General features: G+C 44.8%; 1 protein-coding gene and 1 long non-coding RNA gene across 4 annotated transcripts; one reads left to right on the plus strand and one right to left on the minus strand.

Moving 5' to 3' along the window:
* Nucleotides 1-4,775: 4,775 nt before the first annotated feature.
* Nucleotides 4,776-7,693, minus strand: KCNE4 (potassium voltage-gated channel subfamily E regulatory subunit 4). 2 transcript variants are annotated; one of them, XM_039489116.1, is made up of 2 exons: nt 7,556-7,693; nt 4,776-7,071 (listed from the first exon to the last, which is right to left on the minus strand). In XM_039489116.1, the coding sequence occupies exon 2, from the start codon at nt 7,034-7,036 to the stop codon at nt 6,548-6,550; it is 489 nt and encodes a 162-aa protein (XP_039345050.1). In that variant the 5' UTR covers nt 7,037-7,071; nt 7,556-7,693; the 3' UTR covers nt 4,776-6,547. The 2 variants fall into 2 exon arrangements, with proteins under 2 accessions (XP_039345050.1, XP_039345051.1); XM_039489117.1 differs by having other exon boundaries at nt 7,532-7,693.
* A 10,092-nt stretch (nt 7,694-17,785) lies between these two features.
* On the plus strand, nt 17,786-27,096 carry LOC120371609. 2 transcript variants are annotated; one of them, XR_005584488.1, is made up of 3 exons: nt 17,786-17,900; nt 25,988-26,107; nt 26,994-27,096. It is a non-coding gene; the product is annotated as an uncharacterized LOC120371609 (long non-coding RNA). The 2 variants fall into 2 exon arrangements; XR_005584487.1 differs by lacking the exon at nt 17,786-17,900 and adding an exon at nt 18,006-18,258.
* The last annotated feature ends 711 nt before the right edge of the window (nt 27,097-27,807 follow it).

A 27,807-nucleotide genomic window follows, 5' to 3' on the forward strand; every position in this document is an offset into this window, starting at 1 on the left:
AATGTCACAACCCATCTTAAACAGAGCCCTGTGATCAATGGTGAGCTGAAGTGATATGTTCACGTGGAGTAGTGTTTTTAAGCAGTTGAGTTTGAACCAGTTGGAGGTTTTTCAGAATGTGTGATTTCTTTGCTAGATATAGAGAGTGTCACTCTATTTATCTTAGGTACTCCTCTGGCAGAATTACTGTATTATCTGAGCACCTCACAATCTTAAATGTTTTTATTCTCATAACACCTCTCTGAAATAGCAAAGTGCCATTATCCCATTCTACACATGGGGAAGGGCAGCACGGAGGGTAAGTGACTTTCCCAAGGTCCCACAGGAAGTCTGTAGCAGAGCATAGAATTGAACCTGGTCTGCTAAGTTCTAGTCCCTGCTCATTCCCACTTCCTCCAGCAGAGGCCCCAGGTCTCCCTTGGCTGGAGAGTCCCTTCTCTCTCTTACCCACACAGTGTATGAGCTGATGCCACCAGGAGTCAAGTTCTCAGCGGACCCCTCTGCACTCCACTACACAGGAACAGACTCCCCGTGCACCAGGTCGCAACACTCTTTGGCCTGGCAGCTCTTTGGTCCAGATAGATGGGCATTTCTGTGGCATTGCAACCCCATGTGCCAAGTTGCAGCACCACTCATTAAAATTTGACCCAGCTGCCTCTCAGTGGCATTGCAACCACACAGCTGAGGCAATACTCCAGACCACTCTGGTAGCAGCTATATTGATTTAGTGAGGGACCACTGCTTAAACGTGGTCACATCATGTCCTCTTCTCCCTCCAATACGGCAGCCTATGGGACTTTGAGCAAATGCAAAAACCTTTGGGAGGAATTTGCAACCCTTAGACCACCCTAATTGGCTAAAACACCAAGAAAAAGGGTGAGCTTGCTCAGTGCTTACTTTGTAATGAAAGAGGTGCTGGGGCTCAAGCAATTTTTTTACTGTGATAACTGACATGGCAAGTCCAGAAGTGGTGGGGCTCAGCCCTGGCACAAATTAAGCACTGATCTGGCTATTATTTCTGGCCCAGGTGTATAGGGGAGTGCAGAGGCATGTGAACTCCACCAGAGAGGTCCTTTGGGGCCATCTGCCTGTCCCAAGTCAGCTACAGAAACGCCAACAATAGAGTTAACAGAGAGGCATGTGAAGATGGGAAAAAATAGCAAAAATAATCAAATGTGTCCATAGGTAAAATACACTCCGTGATTTAACAACCAATGGTTTGGTCAGCTCTAGTCATTCTTCTGGCTCTCCAGTCCAAGAATTTGCATTTCTTACTCGGCATAATGTGGATCTAGACTAATAACACAGCTTCTCTGAGAAAGAAAAGAGCTTTCAGATGAAACCACGGCATCTAAATAGTTTAGCCAAAACATGTCTGAGCAAGAAATAACATAGGGTCACTGTATGGCCCAGCAGTTCTATCGTTTTATTCCATGATACTGGGCAAATTGCTGAGGTGTCCTGTGCCTCATTTTGCCTAGCTATGATAACACTGACTTACCTCAGAGCAGGGCTTCCTTCATATTTATAAATGCTCTGAGATTCTTGGGTGAAATATTCTATATAAAGGCAAAGTATTATTATACTTTATCTTGACTGAAAGCATCAGTGAGGATGCCTCCGTTACACTCTTAAGAGAACTATATATCTGAGGCCTGTGCATCAAATATTCTGGAATAATATATTTATGCAGGTACTTATGTGGTTGCCATCACGGTCGCATCTGAGCACCATGTGTTTAACAATAGAAATAACATTCAGAGTCTCTCCTAATCTCTATTTCCATCCTTCCCAGCCTGTAGCAGAATGAACTTGATTAATTTATAGCTTTATCCTCATATCCCCCCAGGCAATTGGAAACAGGAAGTATCCGCAGAGCTGGACTCCTGATGTGCAGGGAGCTTATGGTGCCTGTGCAGATTGCAAACATCCTGTGTCCCAGTGCAGTAGACCTACAGCAGCACTGCTCCAGGCAGGGCTCTCTATGTTGGCAGAGACACCGGCAGGATTTCCTCCTTAATTATTACCTAGATTGTATCTGTTGCAGATGAGAGAATTACCTATCTGCGGTCAGTATAACCCATTCTTTGGCCTTAGGTCCCAACATCCGTCAAGGAGCATTACAAATCCACATGCTGAACTTGCTGCTATATTTTATTCAACCGATGATCGCTGAGCTAGCTTATGAATAAAAACGGCACATAGTTCCCTATAGCTAATCCAGCAAATAGATGACATACAGTGCTGCCATGAAATGTGTGCCTAATGAATATGTTCATTTCAGAGAGGAATATGCAAATAACTGGCGTGTTGGGCTAGAACCTTCTACATTTGGTCAGATTATAAGCCATTATCATTATCTTCCAGCCCAGGCATATTAGCCATGAATCTGACCTAATTCACTTGTGGGAAATATCCACATCGTTGAGGAGTATAACTAAATCAGTATTTTTTTCCTCTAGCTGCCTGTGGGCTTTAAAAACTAACTAAACTGAGAAAATATTCTCTCTTTAGTTCACAGTTTGTAAAGAGCCTCCTTTATTTTGAAACAATAACGAATGGTAGGTCACCAAGCAATCTGTGAAACTTCTTTTCTTTCTGTGCCATTGCCAATTAACTTTTTAAGCTACATGCTTGTTTGTTAGCTTTTTCCTCTGCAAATCTAAGTATTAATTTAAACAAAGACCAAAAGCAAAGGAAATAGATACATGTAAAACTATAGAGTATATTTTCCCCCTAGTTATGCACAGTACCAGGATAGGCTAGATGTCTATCAGGTCTTTGTCAAAGTGATCGTATTATCCTTCACAGTTTTTAGCTGGCTTCAGTATAAACAGATCCCAGATATTTTTATATCTCATTTTCATTTCTCCATTTATTGTACCACAATTTAAGCCCAGAAACAAGCTAAACTTGTGTTGCCAAAGTTGAGCTGTATTTTTCCTTTCTTTCTTATCTCCAGGGCTGTCAGAAGTCATTCATCAGGTTCACTGATGAGGCCACAGAAGCAATGAGACACAGACACTGCAATATGGTTCAGTATGGAAGTTGGAACTTTACTTAACTCGTACCTAACAGGGGAAACCTCTCCATACTCCCCAGTTCCAGTGCAACTTTCAGCAGATACCAATGGCCCCGATGCACTATTAGCCTGAGGGTGAGGGTGATGGTCAGGTCTGATCTACTCCCTCAAGCCTACCAAAGGACCCTGACTTGACTCCAGAGTCCTGACTAGCTCCCCTCCTCCAAGCTGGAGGAGAAATGAGATGAAGAGAGCCACAAGTTGCACAGGACAGAGGCAAACACCCTCACTATGCCATGTGAATGCCCAACACCAATGCCCAGGCAGCCCACTGGATTACCGGGACCTCAGTCAGATCCTTTCTAACCCCCCACCATCACAGTGGAGCCTGCCAAAGTTGTGACAATTTTAATGTAAACCTCCCAAACCAGACCTACATGATGTTGAGTGGAAGGAGAAAAAACCCACACTGCAGTTTGCTGATTTTTGCCAAATGATAAAAATCCCTTCCAGCCCCCCAAACTGTCTTTTAACCAAGCCCCCCTCACAGTGTCCCCTGAGCCCCAGCAAATAGATGAAGGATGGGGCTGAAACAGGGAAGCCCATGTCTATGCCACCAAGGTGGAAGACTGTATCAACACTTCCTCTCTGTCCACCAATACCACAGAGGAGCCCAGCACCTCCCCGATGGCAGTAGCTGTGAATAGGACAGTCCCAGAGGCTCAGCCCAGATGCGACCTGTGATGCTTCCCTCCCCCTGTGCCAGACACCACAAGCATGGTACAGAGGGGGAAAAGAGAAGAAGCAGTCCCCAGAGGCTGAAGGTGAAGGGACGGAGCTATGAAGGGAGTGTTTCCACTCCTTTCAGCCCCCCACCCCAGCTAGTGAAGTGAGCAATTTCATAACATGCTTAGCTCATAGTAGTTTACTGGCTGCATTTACAGTATAGAAACCTGTAACTCTGCCTTTACCAGCAGACATCACAGTGAAAACACAGTCATTTCTATGGGTTTTCTAAGATAAACATGTGTGGAGCTATCTCAAAGGCCAAACTGTGCCAACCTTCTTCACATGGAGTAGTACCTTACTCTACGAGTAGCCCATCTGGTTTCAGTGGAGCTACTTAGAGAGTAAGGTCCTATTGAATGTGAGTGGCACAATCTGGTCCTAAATCATTAGTGAAGTTATCATAATTTGAAGTGAACATTCCAACTACAGTACAAAATATTGCTGAAAAAATATGGAATAGCTGTTGGTGTTTAATATTCCTGTTTAAAATAGCAAGCAAATCACAGTCATTAAAACCAAAACGTAATTTAGTCTGAGTGGTAAGATATAGTAGAAAAGCATTTAAAACCAAAATTACATATTGGTTTGGAGATATTTGATACAGTAATAGTAATAAATAATACAAATTTCCATTTAGATGCGTAGTATCTGTGGATCTGAAAGCTCTTTGCAAAAGGTAAGTACAGAATTCCTATCTCATTTTGTGTGTGGGGAGGGGCGGGTTTCAGAGGTGCAGACAGAATGGGTTGTTCAAGACAATATCAGAGTCAGAAAAAGAACCTAGAATGCTTGATTCCCAGTTCTGTGTTCAGTCCACTATCTCCTTCCACACATGGAGATATCTGAAATCAATTAAACAAGAAGCTAAGAAAAGAACCCATTACTCGACATCTGTTTGGAGTAGTGAACAAACATTATTCCCAGGAAAGGTGTTTCTTTATTTAAATAAAAATTAGTGCCAATAAAAACAATAAACTATAAATATATAAGACAATTATGTACAACTCAGTATATACACCATTTTTACAGCTACAAATACATTTATACTAAAATAAAAGGATGGAGGAGAAAGCAATGGAAAATGTGACAACTCACATGTCAGTCTCAGTTGGAAAGTTTCAGGATTCAAGTGATTCCAGGCAAAGTGCCAAATTTAATTTGGCTTCTTACAAACTTAAACAGCTCCCTTTGGAGTAAATCTATCAAAAGCTTTATATGGTCTGATCTAAAGCTCACTGAAGTCAATGGAAAGAAAATCACTGACTTCAAGAGGTTTTGGATCAGGCCCCTAGTGACCAATAGAGCTTTTTCCAACCACAAATATCCCCTGCTGTATAAGAAGGCTGAAGTGATATGTCTGTATAGCCTCTCACATTATATTAACCCTTCAAAGTGAAAACAGAGCTCCCACTGCTGAACAGCAGGAGTACAGAGGACTTTTGCCTCAGTTAATTTCTGCTGTTGTGTTCATGTTTTTCAAACTGTCTCTCAAGCTCTAATGCCAATGGATAAATCACAGAGCTATTTTAACTCAGGAAGTATGCAGGGACATTTTATAAGCATATTCCTGTGCAGTGCTTTAAGATTTCAGTTCTTTGCTGTTCTGCGTAAGAACTAATCTATGCATAATGTTATAATAAAATTTCATGCATGATTGAAGTAATCATACTTTGATACAATATTAACCTTTGCTTATTTAGAAAAAATGAAGTAATTTAGTAGCTAATGCATTTGTAAAACCACACTGCCATTTGATGAGGAAAAGTGTTACAACAGTGGTTTAAAAAAAATTACTGATCACAATACAGAAATGCATGTGCCACATGCAAGCCAATAGTGAAAGAAAAAGGAACAGACAAAAAATGCAATCTGATGTTTATCTACATTGCTTTCAGTGGAAGGGTCAAATTCTCTGATGGTGTAAATGGGCACAACTTCCTAGACTTCAATGGAGAATTTTGCCCTGAATGCTTAGGGTAAAATCCTGGTCCCCTTGAAGTCAAATGGGAGTATAGCCATTGACTTCAGTTAGGCCAAGGTTTCACCCTTAATAGTTAAAATTCTGCTCTCAGTTATACCCATGAAAGACCATTTATTTCAATTCAGTGCAGCAGAGCAGAGCTAGCATTTCTAGCTCTTACAGTTTGTAGCAAAGATCTTTTAACATGTTTTGCACTGAAAGATCTCTGACTTTTGCAATCAAATTTACATTGCTAAATGCACATTTCTAACTGGTCATGTGAAGTCTCAGGCATCTTCAAGTAAAACTGCAGTGATCTGTGGCTTGCCAGAAGGAAACACAGTAAAAATACTTCTAGTAGATCACATATCTCTGAGAATGGACATTAACAATGATGATTCAAAACTAGTCACTTACACTTGGATAACTACTCTCAACATTTCCCAGACATTTGCAGAATTTTGAAATATGCAGAGGATATATCAGTAATAGTTACCTACTGAGAAAAATATTCTCCATCTTCTTAGCATTTACAGTAAAAAAACAGCATTCAATTTTCTAATTAGTTTAAAAAAAAACCCTAGTTTTTAAGTTTCACTTTGAAGTTTGTGTATTTGATTCCTCATCTTGCCAGCTTTCAAGAACATATTAGGCTCTGGAGCACAGCTACCTGTTGAGAGTTCATTGAGCAGGAAAGTAAAACTGCAAGATCTTAATATTAGTTCCACTCACTCTTTTGCTAGCTGATGGGGCTGCTTTTCAAAGGCCTGCAAGTGCTAGGAATTTTGGTGGATGTTTTCCGAAGACCCTTCACTGCTCTCATTGAGAAGGGCTTCTGACGCTTCCCCCAGCTCAGCATCCAGCACTTCCTCTTGAATGGTGAAGTGAATATCAGGTGAGGAAGACTCCGAACTCACACTGCTTCCCTCCATGGAGCAGACAGCACATGACAAAGATGGTACCATACTCTCTTGCAGCACATTTAGCATCATGGGGATCTGGACAGACCTCAGTCCTGACACGGTTGGCCGAGGTTTCATGGCTTCTCCCCAACGCCTTTCTTCATCTTTGTAGAGCAGAAGCAAATTGGATTTCTTTTCTTTCCTCTTGGATTTCATGTAGCCCAGCATTATTCCCATTAAGAAGATCCCATAGAAAGACATGACAATCAGAATGTAAAAGTACTCATTGCCACTGCTGTTGTTCTTCTCCGGAGTCTGAGGTTCAGCAGTCAACATGGTTTGGGTCATGTTTGTATGATTCATCTTCAATATCAAAATACTTTTGCCAGAATTTAAGCCTAGAAGAGAACATGTGTGTTAGGTATCAAAACTCCAGATCAGCTATTTGAAAACAAGCCCCTATAGACATTCATGAATTAAAAACCCAGGCTGTTCTTTGTCACTCACAGTGTGATCTTTTAAAAGCTGGCAGAACCCAACACACTGAAGTTTGCATAGTCTACAGTATTTGGGCAATAACTAATCTTTTAATCTAATGAAATATCATTCAAATACAGAGAGTGTTATACAGAGAGTATACAATATTAAATTATAATAAATACAACTTTAAAATATACCAAAACCCAAATATGGACATTTAGAATTATGAGTAAAAGTGGAAAATACTCTACAAGTCACGTTTATGTAACTGAAACTGGCAATTCTGCTGGTTGCCAGTGTTTCAGTAGGAAAAACAAAGTTAAAAGTGTTATTGCATTGAACGGTGTGGGAGAAAGAAAAGAGACGTGAGCCACTTACGTGACTATGCAAATAATTCCTTACTTCACAAAGCTCAAGAGATCCTTCCTCTGCCAAATGCTGGGTATTCTGAAAACTTTGCTCTGCTGCAGTCAGAATATATAGTCTCTCAAGAAATGTGTCATCACGTGTCCTGGAGGCAAAGTTTATAATAGTTTTGGGTTGGAGTCAACAGCTGAACTCAAAGGATTGCAGTTCAACCCACTGAACTCTTGACAGCTGTGAAAAGAAAAAGGGTTGGGAATTTAGAGTTACTTTTTCTTAACCAGCACAGCACCAGATCTTTCAGGTTGCAAATCTGTTCCCTCCCCCCCTCACTACAAAAAATTCTAAATTTGAACACCGAAAGCTGTTGTACGTAACAAAAACTCCGTTAATCATAAACTCCCCTTTGTCATAAAATACAGAAAAATACATTCACGGTTTTATAGTACACCGTGGAGAAGGCCTGCTGCAGCCAGGTGCAATGTTACTGCTTTCCCTGAAGTCTGTCGGGGGCCAGATTCTCTGGTGCCCTGAACCTGGTGTAGTTATTTAAACCATGACAAATGGAGAGCAAAATGCTTCCACATTGGAATGGTGGTGGCATCCATCTACTTTGCTCTCACTTTGCACAAGGAGCAGGGCAATGGAGAATCAGGTCTTAGATCCTGAATGAACCTTTCTCCATAAAACACCCTTGTGTAAAAAATGGTAGTTTTCAGTAGGATCAGTAAGCTAATAATACTTAGTATTACAGGGTCATGTTCACCCTGAAGCAGAGATTTAATGATAGGTGCTCTGCACCATTGAAACCGATGGCTAGGCTGCCATTACAGGATGCTTCTGTAACTCTGCATGAAAATCAGGGTGCATCGAGGTCTCTGTGCCAGCCCCTGATAGCCCAGCATGGAGGACAGCACAGGGAGCAGACTAGCGAGTGAGTCTACAGAACCTACAATTGCACTGATCAATTGAACCTAACTACTATCTCCTATAAGTGGCACAAGGAGCTTGTGACTATTATGCCACAATAGGCTCCAGTACATGCTATAGGAGGCAGGAGGCCCATGCTGCATCTTGGACTTTCACCTCTGCATGGCCCCCACTCCCACACAAAGCCTGATTAGCCAGGCCCCATGCATATTATGTGAATGTCTCCCATAGTGGATCACTTCAAGGATGTTTATGTAACAGGACGCTTCCGTTCCAGACAATATTTTACCAAGGTTGTGGAATTTCCCCATTGTAGGTTCTGAACTTTTCCACAGTAAATTGTGGCTTCCTTCAACAGGGTCCAAATGGTTTACAGCATCATGTCCTCTCAGCATCCCTATGCTATATTGGTTTATATTATTATACCCATTTTATAAGTGGGTAAGCCAAAGTACAGAGAAGGAAAATGATTTTTAATGAAATTCTTAAGTCCAGGTGACACAGAACACAAGCCATATCCATTTTCTACTTTGATGTGTTTCGTTTTTCTATAAGGCCCATAGATAGAAAGACTAAACCAGCAGGAAGGATTCCCCTCCCCGTCCCTTGAAACTGAGGATCTGTTCTCTAGGATGTTGATTTTATTCTCTCCTCACACATTCCCATATGATAGCTCAGGAGATGTTGATGTTGGACTAATGTCTATTGGGATTTCATATGACAAAATCTGTCTGCAGCACCCTCTTGCCAAGTCTGCATTTTTCCTCCATGTTCTCTACAGATTACTGAGCAGAAAGCACTAACATAAGAGTGGGCTTAAATGCCTATCATAGAATATCAGGGTTGGAAGGGACCTCAGGAGGTCATCTAGTCCAACCCCCTGCTCAAAGCAGGACCAACCCCATATCAGTGCAGGACTCCCATTTGTCTGGTTACCTTTGAGAATTTTCTTTGATATTCCTGTCAGCTTCATATCACAGCCACCTCCCTCCCAGCCAAGAGGGCTAGATGATATCCTGTCCCAATAGGCCTCCTACCTGGCTGTGGGAATTTAGAATTCAACACATTAAAGCCCGTGGGTTATATTTTTCCCCTCAGATAAGCATGCAAGACTTCCATGGACTTGGACAGAAGAGACAAAGATGCATCCAAGGTTAACATTTGGCCCAGTGCAATACATCCTAGCAGGGTGAAATCTCCTCCCCATGCCCAAGTAAATGGGCTTTGTGCAGGGAACCAACTGGTAGTTGGGGGTAGGGGAGCACAGAGACAGGGAGAAGGGCAGCTCTTCAGATCCTCTGCAGTCACTGCTCCAGCTCCTGAACTGAAACAGGGACATGTGAGAACCCCCAGTGCAAAGAACTGTGTCTACCTACATACTTGTAGCCTCTTATTCCACCTAAACTATCATGGTCTCACACTGTCCAGTCCCCGATCTTCCCCCCATCACACACTAGTAGCCATGGCATGGAGCCATATACAGAAGGTAGAACTCCCTTTTGCACCTGCTCCGTAGCCTCCCATTCCCCATGTGGTGAAATGGTATGTAAAATAATACTGAATTAAATTGCTGCAGCAAGTCAGAGCACAAGAAAGCTATGCAGGTACCACAGCCCAAACAGTTATGCAATTTCTTGAATTTTGACTGAGAGGGGAATGGATGTGCATAATGAGTGAATGGGTATTTCTCAAAAAACATTGTAACCATGGTTACTCAGACTGGCTGCTGCCCACAGAATTCCCCCATCTGTCACACCATGTGACCCCGCATTAAATACACTTAAATTTCAAAAGAACCATTTTTGCTAGGGGAGGAGACACTAACCCCTTTTGAAATGGTAAAGAGGAAGGGTAGAGGGACACTGAGGTGATGCTGGGTAACAGGGTGACATGGTGGAGATGATGTCAGATGTTAGATGGCCAGGTTGTTTCTGGGCTTGTGGATGAGAGTTCTGAGGACAATAGTCAACTACAGCACTGGATTTTATAGCAAAATTTTTTATAGATTTTATAGAGTGCAGTGGTAAGAGGATGGAGAACACCTTCCAGTTGAATAATGGCAAGTTTAGGGTGCTTTCCTCAGTCTTTACATAGTAATAATTAAATCCTTGTCTTTGTGTTATCAGCTCAGAAACAGGAAGTATCTCCAAGTTATTTGTTGAATACAAAGCTTATATAGAATCCAAAATTGCACTAACATCAGTGGGAGTTGGGTCTGAGTATGGGGCTTGTCCTAAAGAGGTATCACATTGTACTGTTTAATTAGCAACTGTTACTAGAGCTGGCTCAACAATTTCTGCCTGAATGTATCTTTCCCATCAAATCAGCAGTGTACACCACACTGACCAGTGGGAAATGTGGGTGTTCAGTATACAGCGTCATGTCAGTTTTAATTTGGAAAAAAACTGCAATGGATCATTTTCATAAGATTGACAGGGGACATTTAGTTTGTGTTTCAAAATGACTTCATTTCAATATTTTTAGTCTATAAAATTTAAATCAGAATGAAACTTTTTGATCATCCCAAAACATTTTTTCCAGAATTTCATTTTGAGGGAAATTTCAATGTTTTTTGTTCCATTTCAAACCAGAAAAAAATTGCAAAAATTACAGTATTTCCTGTGGAAACAACAGCTCTGGTTCCTGCACAGCTTTCATTATTATCCATCTTCACTCATCTTTGTCATGAGGAGAATCTTACTCCCAGCATGATCTATAAAAACTAGTTTATGAACAGTCTACTGATGCCTGTCCTATTTCCATCCCCCGGAGGTTTCCAAGGCTACCAAAGGAGAAGAGAGGAATGGCCAGCCAATCAAGAAAAATTATAACATTGAAAAGGTCACCTCCCCTCTCCTGGATTGCCTTGAGCAGCTAGTCCGAGAAAGGCACTCACATCCTAATGAGTCTTTTGTGACAATAAGTAACATGAATGGAAGCAGGGCTGGCTCCAGGCACCAGCGAAGAAAGCTGGTGCCTGGGGCGGCCAATAGAAAGGGGGGGCAGCCCGTCCATTGTTGGGGCAGCTCGCCCAGGTCTGTGGCGGCACTTCAGCGATGGGTCCTTGACTCCCTCTTCCTCTTTGGCAGCACTTCGGCAGCCGCTTAATCAGGTTTTCCTTTTTTTTTTCCTTCGCCGCTTGAGGCAGCAAAAAAGCTGGAGCCGGCCCTGAATGGAAGTGGCATATCTTTAAGAATAACAACAAGACTTTGTTCTTCTTTAAACACCCTTCATCCAGGGACTCAAATATTCATTAAGGCTCACAGCATCCCCATGGGTAGGTATCTATCTGATGACAAAGACAGCAAGGCCCAGGGGATGGTAGAACATGAACCCACACTCAAAATAAAGGTTAGGCGAGAGAAGAAAGGGAAAAGGCACAGACACAATCCATTATCAGTACAACGTGAGCTGCAGCAAGCAGTTTACCCCAGAGAGCCAGACAAGTTGCTGCAGGCTGAAGTGGAAAATACAGGCTTAACCCTTTGGGGACCACTGTGTTCCCAGTGCTGAATTTATGTGCCGGTTTCTATCTAGTAAGTCAGAAAGACTGCTGTTACATAATTACCTGGGCTTGATTACATGAGCTGCTGAAGCACCCTCAACTCCCATTAGTCCATATGCATATGTACGAAGTTCTCTAATGGTTTTCTTCTCTGAAGCAATCATTTTAAAATTGATGTGAAAGAAAGGGAAGAGAGTCAGGGGAGTATTGTGAGAAGTGGAACTTTAATGGGGATGGCAGGTCAGATATCTACAGCTGAAAAAGGAAATGGGAGACCTTTCATTGTACAAATATTTACTAAATTGTGGCTCAGAACATTTGGATACTACAACTGGAAAGGGAGAGTAAAGGATAATTAGTATCTTGAGTTTACATATATGATTTCATTTAAGCTAAAATTGCTGATCGTGAGGTATCTGACACCTGAAAGAAGCAAGCAAAAAGAGCACTGATGTTTAATTGATTGTTCCTTTTGAAAAAGACCTGCCACTTTAACATGTGTGCTGACATTTGGGCCCATCATGAAAGCATAAGCCTGTCTAAAGGTATGATCCAGATCACTGAAGTCAATTTCCATTAACTTCAATGGGCTTTGAATCCGATCCAAAGCAAATGTCAGAGCAGAAGTGATGGATATTATAATAATAGCTGCCAGACTCTCAAAGTTGCCATTAGGACATGATGCAATAAAGCATTCAGGAATCCTTTCCTGTAAAGACACTGACTGCTGCATAAAAGTGCAAAACCATTATTAACCTGCCACATCTAACGTCAGAGCACCTCTCACATTGCTCTGTGTTTCGATGTAACTTTCCCTCTCTCTCAGTTGTCTCTCACCATACCATATAAATGTATAACTTTTTTTCCTTATACACACACCTTCCCTGCCTCCTAATCACCTGCTCCTATAGCAAAATCCACAATGCTGCACACATACCCATTGGCAAGAAGTGACTTCCTTTCCAGTTAATAGCTGCTAAAGGCAAACATTACAAGTTCAGTGTTCATAGCACCAATGGGTAAAATGCAGCATTAATACTAGTCTGATAAAACAACTGAAATGTTCATACAATATACAGTGAACTCTCTGTTCTCTAAGTCAAAATATATTTTTAAAAATCAGCAGAGCCTTCCAGTGTTCTGTCTTAAAAAAACAAAAAATAACTGCATTAAGAATGTCTCTATATTATAATATGCACAGTGTGCAAGGCACTTGACAAATATATATAAAAGACACCGCCGCTGCCCTGAATACCTTCCAATCTATGTACAGAATATTCAGACCTAAAGATAGGAAGGGAGGCAACACAGTCCAGTTTGACAGAGGAGTAGAGTATGACATATGTCCTGTGTTTCCACGTTGGGTTTGTTTTTTGGTTTGTTACTTAATTAAATTAAAATTACAGTTAATTTTCAAAACAGTGCTTAGAACTACCTGCCACTGTTCCAGAATCACCATGGGTTGAATGGAACTCTAGTATCTTTGGCTTTGTCTTTACAAGGAAAATTAGGCCTCATCATTCTTAACTGGTGGTAGCTAATATGGAGTCAGTTCAATTTTTACCACTGTGTCCTCTAATACCGCTCAGGGTAGTTCTAGTCAACCTGGTGGTTAAAAAAGCAGTGGCTTTCTACACTATCTTTCCTACACATGGTAGGGTAGTGGTGAAAAATTGCCCAAATGAGTCTGGTGTAGACATGGCCGTGTTAATGATACTATATTAAATTCCCAGCAGGAAGCAGAGACTTTTGAGGTAGATTAGGTTCCTGAACTTAGGTGTTTGACTTAACAGCAGTATTTTAGAAAGAAAGAAAGAAAGAAAGAAAGAAAGAAAGAAAGAAAGAAAGAATCTGGGATTTTTTCTGGAAAAAAATGTGATTTTTTTTTTTTTAAAATCAATGGCTCTACTATATATATGTGTGTGTGTGTGTGTGTGTGTGTGTGCAATAGAAAGTGCTACAGATACCATTGTAGGTTTGACTATGCCTATAAATGTTGATTTAATAGCATAGCACCTACTGTTTATTGTTATTTATCTGCACATAAAGAATTTAAGATGGCTGCTATCCTCCCCTAGTTATAGAGATGGACTTTTTCTGTCTCAAATTCATGCAGAAAAACAAAATATACTTTTCTGTTCTTTTAGTAACAAGAATCTGGTACAAATATTTACTTCCATCGGTATAAAGATGTCTTATGATGGGACATGCACGTGTCCTGTGAAGCTTTCCTGATTCTAACATACTCAGAATCAGCATCGTAATGTGACACTGGGGAAGGCTTCTTTCCCAACAGGTTGTGAATAAAGAGATTGAGTTTTCAAGAATCCCCTTAAGCATAAAAGATGCTTATCCAAATAGATAACTGAAACTAAGGCCTTGTCTACATTAATGAGGTAAATCAATCTAAGTTACGTAAATTATGTAACTTAATTCGACGTAGCTTAGATCACTTGAAGTGGTGTCTACACCATGCTATGTTGATGGAAGATGGTCTCCCATTGATATAGCTTCTGCCTCTCATTGAGGTTTAGTACTGAAGTTGATGGGAGAGCGCTTTCCGATCAACTTATCGCGTCTTCACCAGACCCACTAAATCGACGCCACTGCATCGATCGCAATAGCGCCAATTTAGCCTGTAGAGAAGACGACAAGCCCTCAGGCTGAGTTTAGATTACAACTCGACTTTGTCTTCTTCAAACAAAACAACTTTCTGTTAGCTCATTTCTTGTTCTGCAGTCATCATTCATTTACAAATCTGATTGCACTTATCCCTTCTGCTTTTCACTTCTGCTAGCTCAGTGGAAGCCAAGCATGGTTATTTGTTGGTTTTTTTAGAAATAACATTTATAACAAAGACAGAAGAAAAGTGAATTGATGCACTTTATAAGACTATATTACACACAAGCCATGAAATGATATGGTAAGGACTGGGGATCCAGTGGCTTTAGAACTGCCCTTTATTGGCAAAGATACAATGGGAATTCTCATGGCCTATAATACTTCAAAAATATTTAAAAAAATAGACAGGAAAATAATCACTGGGGAAATCAAATACCCTGAAGTCAAAGAGACAGTTGTTGCTTAGTTTTAACTAAAGCCAGCCAACTCAGTTACTGTTTCTTGTAACATGAAAATTGTAAAGAGGCTAATGTTTTAGACCAGGGTTTCTCAAACAGGGGCTGCCGCTTGTGTAGGGAAAGCCCCTGGCGGGCGGGCCGGTTTGTTTACCTGCCCCATCCGCAGGTCCGGCTGATCGCGGGCTCCCACTGGCTGCGGTTCGCCGCTCCAGGCCAATGGGGGCTGCTGGAAGTGGCACAGGCCGAGGGATGTACTGGCTGCTGCTTCCAGCAGTTCCCATTGGCCACCATTGCTGGACCTGCGGACGGCGCAGGTAAACAAACCAGCCCGGCCTGCCAGGGGCTTTCCCTACACAAGCGGCGACCCCTGTTTGAGAAACCCTGTTTTAGACCAATTAGTGCCAGGGCTGCCGGGGGGGGGGGGGGAAACGACAAGTGGGGCAATTTGCCCCAGGCCCTGGGCCCCACAGGGGCCGCGACGAGAGTTTTTCAAGGCCCCTGGAGCAGGGTCCTTCACTCGCTCTGGGGGCCCTGGAAAACTCACGGGGCCCAGGCCCCCAGAGCTTCTTCAGCTCCGGGTCTTCGGCGGCAATTCGGCGGCGGGGGGTCCTTCCGCTCTGGGATCCGCCACTGAAGTGCCCCGAAGACCCGTGGCGGGGGGATCCTTCCACCCCGGGACCCGCCACCGAAGTACTGGGTCTTCGGCGGCAATTTGGCGGCGGGGGTCCTTCCGCCCCGGGACCCGCCGCCAAAGTGCCGGGTCTTTGGCGGCAATTCAGCAGCAGGGAGCCCCCGCCACCGAAGACCCCAGGCCCCCTGAATCCTCTGGGCGGCCCTGATTAGTGCAGTGCTGACTTACTCCTATTGAATTAAATGGGAATTTAGGGCGTGTAAAGAATACAGCATAAGGCCCACTGTATGTTTTCTTCACAGAGTGAGTATGCGTTCTGCTTAGTTATCTGCCTTTCTGGAATCTAAAATACCTAACAACATATAGGAAATATTTCCTGTTACTAATACCGATTAATAATAATAATATTGGTGGAAGCAATATTGGACAGGTTGGACAAAATTAAAATAAACCACTCCAATAAAGGCATTGTGGTGCCTTCACCAAGGTTGAACCAGCATAATCTCTCTCCAGGGCACCAGCAAGCAACTGTGCCTAGCTAACAGCTCAACAGGAACATCATCCTGACCTTCTCCTCCCCCACACCAAACCAAGCCATGAGAGAAATCTTCAGTCTGCTCTCCCAGAAAATGGTGTTCAGTAAGGGACGAATAGGATAAATTGTGCTTTCTCAGTTCCACCCACAAAATCCCACTGGTTCATTGAGGGAGCATAGCCTTAGATGAACAAGCTGCATTATCTTTTTTTTTCAATCCTGGATAAAATGGTTTACAAATAAAAAGCTGTTCATGTTGTTTCACAGCCATCTCAGCGTAGCATCCCAGGTCGCTATGACCTTAATAGCATAACAGATGTCATTTTCACACAGATAACAGATGTTGAACTATATCTCGAACATACAAGGCACTCGGGCTTTCCTTCAACATCAGGCAGACACATCACATGCATTTGTAACATTTCCTCCAAGATTTTTTTCTTGAGATAGTCACACTATTGCAGCTGTTGTAAGGAAAATGCCATACTTCATTAATGTTTGAACTACACTCTGATAGCCTCTATCTTTGCATGATTATAAATGCAGACCAGCATTCTGCAGTCCTTTTTGTATTGTGTTCCCTTTAAAGCCCAGGTGTTAAAATGGTGGCATTTATTATTCTCCAGTTTTGTAGCTCAGGTGATTGAGTCTAAGGACTGTATTAATTTTTGGCATAAAAATATCCTCAGAATTGCTCTTTGTACCATTATCCCAAAAGTCTGCATTAACACCAATAGCAGGAGAACTGAAGACCACAGAAAGGAGGATGTGGGTGAGTAAATTCAGGTGTGTAGGAGAGAGGGCATATATAAGCGTATGAATTAGGCCCATTTGCAAGGTAACAGCCTTTTTTATTTTTTTTTTATTCTGCATGCCAATGAAAAGGGACTTAAATAGTAAATTCCTGATTCCAAGGCTGAAATTTTGGTCCCATTGAACTTAATGGGAGTTTTGCCATGGGCCCAGGATTTCCCACCAGGTCCATGACAGGAAGAGAAGATTAGTAACTAGAATGCACAGTGGGTCCTAAAAATGGGCTCTGATCAACTCATGAGTTTGACCTCACAAAGCTCTAATGAAACAGTCCCATGAGTCCATTCACTTCTAGTCAATGTGGCTGTGACGCAGGGCAACTGCACTTTATGGAGAATTAGGGCCCAATCTGGCTGTGACTGCCTTATGAAGGCCCCACCTGGGGGTAATTGACTGCCCCAAGTGGCTGATTAATAAACAAGCACCTGGACCTAAAAAGCTTCACCAAGTTCAGTTAGAGGGATCTCTGAAGGGAGACAGGAGATTTCTGAGGAGGGGAGTTACTAAGAGAAACCTGAGCCAGAGAGCTGTGCAGGAAGCCTAGAAGGTAAGCTCCCTGGGGAACCTACCAGGACAGGGAACCTTTAAGAAGAGAAAATAAGAGCCTCCTAGATAGAGGGCTGCAGCCAGCAGACATCCAAGAGGGCCTGGTCTCCGCCAGGAGTCCACCAGACATTGGCCAGAAGCCTGGCCTGGCAAGGGTCACCCACTATCCATGGAGAAGAGTTGCAGTGGATGGTCTTTCAGAGAAAGGATATTATTCCAGTAGGGGCAAGAGGCCTAACGCCAGAGGCAGAGACTGAACTCTGGAGGAAGAGCCCGGGTAGTGGTGAACACTGGACTCAGGTGGAGGACACGGACTGAGAATGACCTAATTGCCCCACTGGGATGTAAGTCATATGTTCTGTGCTGACTGTTTGAACTTATTGATACCCTGTGCGAGGAATAAAAAATCAAGTAAAGGCTCATCTGCAACACTATGACCACATGCTGGATCGGCCTGGAATTGTGACAGGTTGCAAGAGTGTAAATGAGCAGAGATTTTGTCACTACATGCAAAATACAGGTCAGAAGACACCACCAACCCCAGTGACAGACAGGCTCTTTTACCCGTACCCTGAATCACCACAACCCCAGATAGTCTCCATTGTTGGAAGTCCATTGGAGTCCCAGGATCAAGTTAAGTCTACTGACCTCCATCAGAACTGCTGGGCAGGGGTGGCAGTGCAAACATTTCTTTCTAGTAAGGTGGGTAAGTTTCCCCCTCTGAGAAGCTGACAACCAGTAGCAGAATTTCAAAATAAAGGCCTTGACTACTCTAGAAAGTTGTAATAACAAAGTGCAACTGACACAACTATTTTGACAGCGAGTTCAAGCTTGTTTGCTTCCCCTAGCACACTATAGTTCACACAGAGTCAATTTGTATGGGCAAAAGCACGTTGCATGGTAGGTAGGCATCCCACTGTCCTCTGCACTGTCTTCAGGCACCCTCCATTATGGAAAACTGTCACCAAGTATTGTCTCCCCTCCTCCCCAAAAAATGTGAGTTATGCTGATTACATTAAAAAAATGTAGACAAGGTCTATGCAAGTAGGTGGATAGAAAATTAACTAAAATTTGTAAAAATTAATATTTCATAATGCTGTAAGAGAAAGTAAAACCCAGTCTGAAAGATAATACAAAGTCTGAATCTCTGCTAGCAGCAGGACGGTTTCTCTGAGTGACACATAGCCTTCCCAGCTTCCTTTTTCTCAGGCACAGATATTCACACTGAAGCATTTGGTGAGAAATAATCACTCCTTGTATATTTTAATAATAATATTGTTAATCCAATGGAATTATTATTTTCCCTATTTTATAGTCTTAAATTGTATCTGTTGGCTAATGACATGGAATTAGCCACCCAATGTAAACAAGGCACAGCTGATACACAGAAATGTGTGTGGTCTTTTTAGCTATACATGCTAGAAGTGGGTTATTATTTCACAACCATCAAAAAGAATTCAATGAAAGGAAGTGATGCAAGAACAGGGGATTCTGCAGTTTCACAAGAGTCTCTTGAAGTGAAGCACATCTAGGGAATGTGGCAAATTGCCGGTACTGTTATGCTGGGTCTCGCGCTTTCTCTTCTTTGGGGAAGGTTCAGGGCGCCATTGATTGCCTCTGAACTGGTATTTTTAATTACCCCACTAGTGTCCTTGAGGAGTGGAGTGGAGAGGGACGGACCTGGGCCCGCCCTCTTCTCCAGGTCCCAACCCAGGGGCCCTGAGGTTAGTGGTGAAACACTTGTACTGGTGGTTCCTTCCCCTGGGTTACTTCCCTCGCCTGCCCTTCAGCTTGTGGAGGGGTTTCTTGCCTTCCTTCTACACAAGCCAGGTGCCCCTTACCTAGGGTTTTTGGACTTCTCAGCCCACCGCAGCACTCTTCCAAACTTTCCTTTTGTCTCTCTTCAAAACTGTTCTCTGCTTCAACTCCTTCAAACCACTCTCTGCTCCAACCAAACCTTCCTGCTCCAACAACCCACACTGTCTGACCTGAAGCAGGGGTTTATATCATGTGACTCACTGCTGGTACTCTAATTGGCTTCAGGTGCTCTAGTTAATCTATAGCAAACCTTCCACCCCTTGCAGGGAATAAGGCTCCCTGCTAACACTCTCCTGCTGCCCTCTGGCCATGCTGTATCACAGGAAGGATATTTTTATTTGACTGGAAATATTAGAGAATAATATCCCCAGAGATACGTGTTAGAGGTGAACAAAGACTAGTCACATGCTCAATTCATATTCACTTGTATAATAAAGAGAATTTTGATGTGCACCCAATGTTCCTGTGTCCCATTTCATGAATATTTGAATGCTCAAGCTTCAATCAACTGCTAGTGAATAGAAAACATTAAATGCAGGGTTTCTCAAACAGGGGACGCCGCTTGTGTAGGGAAATCCCCTGGCGGGCCGGGCCAGTTTGTTTACTTGCCCCAGCCGCAGGTCCAGCCGCGGATCACCACTCCAGGCCAATGGGGGCTGCTGGAAGCAGCGCAGACCGAGGGACATACTGTCCGCCACTTCCAGCAGCTCCCATTGGCACAGAGCAGTGAACCGCGGCTACTGGGAGCTGCGATCAGCTGGACCTGCGGATGGGGCAGGTAAACAAACCAGCCCGTCCCGCCAGGGGCTTTCCCTACACAAGCGGTGACCCCTGTTTGAGAAACCCTGATTAAATGTAAGTGTTAATACTTTCTGACAAAATTTTGAACTGTATATTTAATGGTAAGATCAACAGTTCAGGTGTGTTGGTTACTTACATAAATCATCCAATCAGGGAACAAACAATAGTAATGTTATGTAAATTGTCCAACACAGCATGACAAACTCTTTGCTAGCATGCTACTGATCAGGAATAAATTTGCTGATTCTTCAGCAGCCATTCTAAAGAAAGTCCCATGCTTGAAAGTATTCCATCTGTTTTCAGACAGTTGATAAACAGAAGAAAAGGTCACATTTGGATATTTCTTATTAATTGCAAGTTATTCATTCACCTCCCATACATACTACTCATGCTTGCAGGGATGAAAACCACGAGAAAGTACACTCACATAATAAATGAATTTACTCACCATTCCTTTCAAGCTACCCACTCTTTTCATTCTGTCCAAATTACTTATCCATGTCCTTCTCTTCTAATGTCTTTTGGATAATTAACCTCACATTACCCAAAATGCTGCTGCTAGAACCCTGTCTCACCTGTCACATTAATCATTTCACCCTCCCTCTGAGTCATTTCAGTGGCTCTCTGTTGGGTTATCATGTTAATAGATTTTAAGGGCACAAGAGACCATTAGCATCATCTTGTCTGACCTCCTACACAACAACAGGCCATAGAACCTACCTCATCCACTAATACTTGTACTAAGCCCACAACTTCTCATTAAAAAAAAAAAATCCCATGGCTGTGCTTTCAAGACTTTACATCATGCAGTCCTAGCTTCCATCTCTGACCTTGTCACCTTCTATGTGCCCAGTACCCCCCTCAGTATCTTAATACCCTGCCCATCTCCCCCTCTCAGAAATAGCTCTGGGTTTTCTTCCATGTTGCCTCTTATGTTTGGAATGCCCATCACAAACGTGGTTTCTAAAGTGCCTTCTTTACCCCCTTCAAGTCTCGTCTAAAAAAAATAACCACCCTCTTGCCTATGAAAAGGACAGGGCTAAATTATTTAAAAAATAATAAAATAGAGGTCACGATGTATATATCCCACTGAGCAACCACATGATCTTATTCCTTGTCCTTCTCTTCCCCTGCACCTTTCTCACATTTCTGATTCTGACTCTCATTCACTGTGTCATATCAAATCAAGGTGATGTGTTTTTCTGGGCAGGGACCATGTCTTTGTTTGGTGAGGCGGTTACCATATTTCTGGGCACTCAGTAATATGGTATCATGCACTTGTGACTGTCTCACTCACCCTCCATCCCTAAGCCATTTTGTTGTGATTCTTTCTAAGATTGCAAACAGCTGACTTTTAAAAGAGAAAGCTGCCAAAAAAATACATCCTCCTTTCCCCAAAATATGGAATTTCCCTACCACTTTTCCCTGAGGATTATCAACCTAATAGATTTTAGCTTTTTACCCTCCGCACTTTTGGCACTTGAGCTGGTGAAACAAAACATTCCAAGAATGTTTAACAGGAATAGAGTGCTCTTGTTTTTAACTCTCCACATATTTCCAAATGGCTGAGTTATTTTTTATCAGACTTTTCACAAACATTCACTCTCAAACAGAGACCAAGGCATCTATTTTAAAAGGTTCTCATTGCAGGTAAATCTGTGCATCCTCACAGCATACCATTGACGGGTACATCTTCCAGGACCAGATCATCAGCCTGGAAAATTTCCACTCAAAATAATCACCATTTGAGAAAATTGTGACCATCTGAAAACAGGACCTTAGAATGGAAACTTTTACACAAACCTAATTACTATTTAACAGTCATTATTGCTCTAGACATAATAATCTTAGCTTTAGCATTTTCTACATGCATGTGCAAGAAAGAGTGGTTCACTTTGATTAAAAAGTCTTTACAATTAAACTTTAGGAAGCCACTGAACAGAACAATATGCCTAAAATTAAATTGACCACACAGGATTTTTCTCCAACCCAAGATCCGACAAGTTAGAACTAGACAAATTCCCATCAGTGTTTTGAGTAAGCATTGATATAAAGTAGTCTTTTAAATATGAAAATTAATTAAAAAGCAGAAATTATGCAGGCAGTCACTGCAAAATTGGACAACAGACTATCAGCTGACTGTGTTAGAGTCTGAATAAACAGAATAAAAATAAAATACAGCACAACTTATCAGGTGTGAAGTTATTCAACAACAGAACACATCTGAAGTTACTTAGGATATACGGTATATTTTGAATAATAGCTGCCAGAAATACTGTGATAAACAAATCTTTTGTTACTAGAACCTATAGAATTCTGGCTAAAAAGAACTTTGCTAAATCAAGAACCAGATTTTCTCCTATATCCACTCCTCCTTGTAGGAGAGAATTTGTATTAAGTAGAAGAAAGGCCCACCCATTCCAGAGGGAATCCATTACTATATGGCTCAATCAATTTCTTTGTTCCCAAGTGTTCAGGTGTGAAGTCTCATGGTGCCTCTAACTAATTTCTCCCCGTTGGCCTGACATCCATGTGGGCCTATGAAAGAACCCGGCCAGAGAGGTGGCTCAGCAGGGGAGGGTGCCTAGGGGATGGAGCAGCCCCATGCCTCCTGGGAGCATGACCCTGGGTGGGGAGGGGCAGGGGGGGGCAAATGAAGAGGGTGCTAAGCCCCTGCCTGGGGGACTACTGTGGCGCTTGCAGGTTCGGGGCATGAACAGGCTGGAACTCACTTCCCACCTGCCACTCCAGAGCTTAGCTGAGGGGCGGAGAGGCTACTCTGTGCCAGCGCTGTGCGGGGCTTTGGTACATTCAGTGCTTGGCTCCTCCTGGCCAGCACCCCGGGCTGGAGGGTCTTGGGCTCTCCTGAAGTGCCAGCCCAGCCAGAGGCAGTGGGGGAAGGAAGGAGCCTGCTGGCCAGGCTGTTGGTGAGCTGAGTGCTCCAACCAGGGGCTGGTTCTCCACACAAGGCTGGGAGTGTGACGCACTCCTGCCGGGTGGGATATGGAGGAGCAGTGGGGCTGGGAGGAGAGTGGGGTGTGAAGGGACAAAGCAGGAAGAGGAAAGCAAGAGGGGGAGCACGTAAACAGCCGATGGCTGGGCAGCAGAGGTGACACATAACCGGCTGGCACCTGCCGGAAACAAGATGGAGGGTGGGGTCCTGCTGGTTGAGAGCTGGCACGTAGCAGAGGCTGCACTGACCGGCCAGCAGGAGGAGCGGCTGGCCCTGTGCACTGCAGCTTTGCCCCACTACCAAAAGACAGTTATCTTTTCTGTAACTGGTGTTCTTCGAGATGTGTTGCTCATGTCTATTCCACAACAGGTGTGCATGCTCGCCACATGCACCGGTGCTGGAAGTTTTTCCCCTAGCAGAAACCGTAGGGGAGCACCCCAGTGATCCCGGAGTGGCATCTCTATGGCACAGTATAAGGGGCACTGTGCGCTCTCCCCACCCTCAGTTCCTTCTTGCCAGACAACTCCAACAGAGAGGAAGGAGGGCAGGATGCAGAATAGACATGAGCAACACATCTCGAAGAACACCAGTTACGGAAAAGGTAACTGTCTTTTCTTCTTCGAGTGATTGCTCATGTGCATTCCACAATAGATGATTCCAACCTATATCTTTTGGAGGTGGGTAGGAGTTCACAAACTCTCAGGACGGAGCACAGCCCTGCCGAACCTGGCATCTTCCCTGGTCTAGGAGTCGATTGCATAATGTGAGGTGAATGTGTTAACTGAAGACCACATGCCAGCCCTACAAATGTCCTGAATGGGGACATGGGCTAAAAAGGCAGCCGACAAGGCTTGTGCCCTAGTTGAGTGTGCCCTCACAATTGATGGCGGAGGGTTTCCTGCCAGGTCATAACAGGTACGGATGCACAAGCTGATCCAGTTGGGAGATCCAGTGGAGATTGACCGACCCCCTCATGTGTTCAGCCAAAGCGATGAACAGCTGCGAAGACTTCCTGAATGGCTTAGTCCACTCCAGGTAAAAGGCCAGAGCCCATTTCACATCCAGCGTGTGGAGGGAGTGCTCCTCACTGGACGCATGGGACTTGGGGCAGAGGACTGGCAGGAAAGTGTCCTGACCCAGGTGGTAGGCGGAGACCACCTTTGGGAGGAATGAAGGATGTGGGCAGAGCTGGACCTTATCCTTATGGAACACCATGTATGGGGGCTCAGAAGTCAAGGCCCTGAGTTCCAAGACCCACCTAGCTGACATGAGAGGTGCAACCAGAAGCATGTAGCTAGCAGCTCAAAGGGGGAACCCTTCAACTGGACCAGCACCAAGTTCAGGTCCTACTGCAGGACTGGGGGCCTAACGCACGAGAAGAGATGATCCAATCCCTTAAGGAATCGGCCAGTCATAGTATGGGAGAATACCGTGTGTCCTTGCACCAACGGGTGGCAGGCCAATATGGCCGCCAAGTGCAGCTTGATGGATGAGGGCGCCAGGCCTTGGGCTCTAAGGTGAAGGAGATTGTCTAAAATGAGCTGGATTGGGAAAATGCCCCGCTCAGCCGCCCATTAGGAAAACCGAGACCACTTAGCCAAATAGATACGATGCATGGAGGGTCGCTTGCTTTCCAAGAGGATGCGCTGAAACCCTTCCAAGCATGTCCTTTCCTCGGCCTAACCATTGAGCAGCCATGCCGTGAGGTGCAGTGCCGCTAGGCTGGCTTGGAGGAGGCGGCCATTTTCCTGGGAGAGCAGGTCTGAGTGGAATGGAAACGGCCACGGCGGAGCAACCGCCAGGCTTGTGAGGGTCCTGTACCAATGTTGTCTGGGCCACGATGGGGCAATCAGGAGGACCCAGGTCCTGTCTGTCCTTATCTTTTCCAGGACCTTGCCAATCAGCAGGATCGTGGGGAAGGCATAGAGAAGCTGGCCTGACCAGGATAGGAGGAAGGCATCAGAGATGGCGCCCATTCCCAGCCCTCCCCCTCCAGAGCAGAACTGGGGACACCAGCTGTTCTGCTGAGTTGTGAACAGGTCCACCTGGGAAGTTCCCCACTCTTGGAAAAGTCTATGCACCACCTCTGGGTGTAGAGACCACTCGTGCTGAGAGGAGTAGTCTCAGCTCAGGCGATCCACCTGCAAGTTTTGGGCACCCAGTAGGTGGTAGGCCTGTAGGCAAATGTTGTGGGCTATACAGAAGTCCTACAGCCTGAGGGCTTCCTGGCAGAGGGCAGAGGAGGGGGCCCCACCTTGTCTGTTGATGTAAAACATCAAGGCCGTGTTTTCCATGAGAACCCTGACTGGTGCGAGCGGAAGGCCACGCACGCCAACCAGACCACCCTGAGTTCCTTGACATTTATATACAGGGCAAGGTTCAGCACAGACCACAGACTTTGGGTCTGAACATCCCCCACATGAGCTCCTCACCCCAGGCCGATGCGTCGGACATCAGCTCCACTGATGGGAGCCTGCCCTTGAACGGGACCCCGCGGAGAATGTTCCCCAAGGATGACCATCATTGTAGGGAGGCGATCACTGGCTTGGGCACAGTGAGGACCTTTTCCATCTTGTCTCTGGCCTGGGAGAACACCGAGGCCAACCAGAGCTGTAGGGGCCTCATCCTGACTCTGGCATGGTGAACCACATATGTTCATGCTGACATGTGACCCCGGAGCTGGAGACATGCTCTGGCTGTCGTCCTAGGAAACTTTGCGACTGTGTCAATGAGAGCTTTCAGGGTCTCGAATCTGTCCAGTGGGAGGGAGGCCCTGTCCAATGTTGCGTCCAGGACTGCCCCATTAGTCCCAGTACAGCACATAGAATTTAACGTGGACTTGGTGTCATTCACTAACAGGCCCAGGGTGGCGTGTGTGGACAGGAGGAGCACCACGTGATCCCACACCTGTGACTGGGAGCTGTCCTGGACCAGCCAGTCATCCAGATGGGGGAAGATCTGGACCTCACGACATCTGAGGTAGGCCGCCACCATAGACATGCACTTTGTAAATACCCTGGGAGCAGTGGACAGGCCAAATGGGAGGACCGTAAATTGGTAGTTCTCTTGCCCAACCATGAAACGGAGGAAACGTCTGTGCCCCTTGAATATATGAATGTGGAAGTACGTGTCCTGCAGATTGAGGGCGGCGTACCAGTCCCCGGGATCCAGGGAGGGGATGATGGAGTGCAGATAGACAATGCGGAACTTGAGCTTTACCATGTACTGGTTCAGGCCTCGCAGGTCCAGGATGGGCTTGAGCCCCCCTTTGGCCTTCGGGATAAGGAAACAGTGGGAGTAGAAACCTTTGTATCTGAACTCCGTTTGCACCACTTCCACTGCTGCTAGGCCAAGGAGCCACCCCACTTCCTGCTTGAGCAGGGCCTTGTGAGGGGGTCCCTCAGGAAGGATGGGGGCGGAGGGTGGTTGGGCGAGGTAGAGGTAAACTGGAGGGTGTAGCCCCGGGAGACAGTGTTGAGGATCCATCGGTCTGAGGTCAGCTGCAACCACTCCAGGAGAAAAGCACACAACCAGTTGGAGAAGGGAAGCTTTATTGCAGGTGGATCCCTGGTGTGAACTGGTAGGTCGCCTCTGGGCGTCCCGTCAAAGCTGACGTTTCCTCGCCTGTTTACCCTTGGAGGACCCAGGCTGGGGGACAGACTGGGACTGCCTCTGTGGGCATTTCTTATAGTCCCGCAACTTTTTATAAGGGGGGGTCGTATTTACAGTGAGTGGCCTGGGTGGGAGCCTGCTGTGGCTTAAACTTACGTCTAGCCAGAGCCAGAACATAGAGGCCAAGAGTCTTAAGTGTAGTGAGAGAATCTTTCAGGCCGTTCAACTTCACGTCCGTCTGTTCAACAAACAGGGTCTTGCCATCAAATTGGAGGTTCTGCAAGGAGTTCTGCACCTCGCTGGACAGCCCAGACAGCAGGAGCCACGATGCCCTCCTCATGGACACCACGGAGGCCATGGACGATGCAGCTGTATCTGCAGCATCCGATGCTGCCTGCAGGGTTGCCCTGGCAGCTGTTGTACCCTCCTCCACCAGAGCTTTGAACTCCTTCCTGTCACACTCCTGGAGGGAGTCCTCGAATTTGGGTAGAGAGCCCCAAAAATTGATCTCATACTGACCCAGGAGAGCCTGATGGTTTGCCACCCTTAATTGGAAACTCGAGGATGAATAAACATTTCTCCCAAATAAATCCAGCCTCCTTGAGTCTTTATTTTTCAGAGTATGGGCTGGTTTGCCCTGCCGCTCCCTGTGGTTGACCGACTCAACCACCAGGGAATTGGGGGCAGGGTGGATGTACAGGTATTCATGCCCCTTGGCAGAAGCAAAGTACTTCTGTTCAGTTCTCTTAGAGATGGGGGGCAAGGAAGATGGGGTTTGCCACAAGGCGTTCGAAATGTTTGCCACCCTTTTATGGCAGGCAAGAGCCACCCTGCCCAGTGCTGAGGTGGACAGGACATTGAAGAGGGAATCTGAGTGTTTCTCCACCTCCTCAACCTGAAGGTTGAGGCTCGATGCCACCCTTTTCAATAGTTCCTGGAGAGCTTTAGAGTCCTGCGGGACAGAGGGAGGAGGGGCCGTAATTGCCTCATCAGGGGAGGGTGAGGATGCAGGCGCAGTACTCTGCGTACCTACCAGTACCAAGGGTCCCACCGCTTGGTCGCCCTCT

The sequence above is a fragment of the Mauremys reevesii genome, linkage group 9 (genome assembly GCF_016161935.1).
Source record: "Mauremys reevesii isolate NIE-2019 linkage group 9, ASM1616193v1, whole genome shotgun sequence".
Classification (NCBI taxonomy): domain Eukaryota; kingdom Metazoa; phylum Chordata; order Testudines; family Geoemydidae; genus Mauremys; species Mauremys reevesii.

Bases quoted from the DNA above. Each gene is read 5' to 3' on its own strand.
- KCNE4 (XM_039489116.1), bottom strand. From the start codon at position 7,036: ATGAATCATACAAACATGACCCAAACCATGTTGACTGCTGAACCTCAG.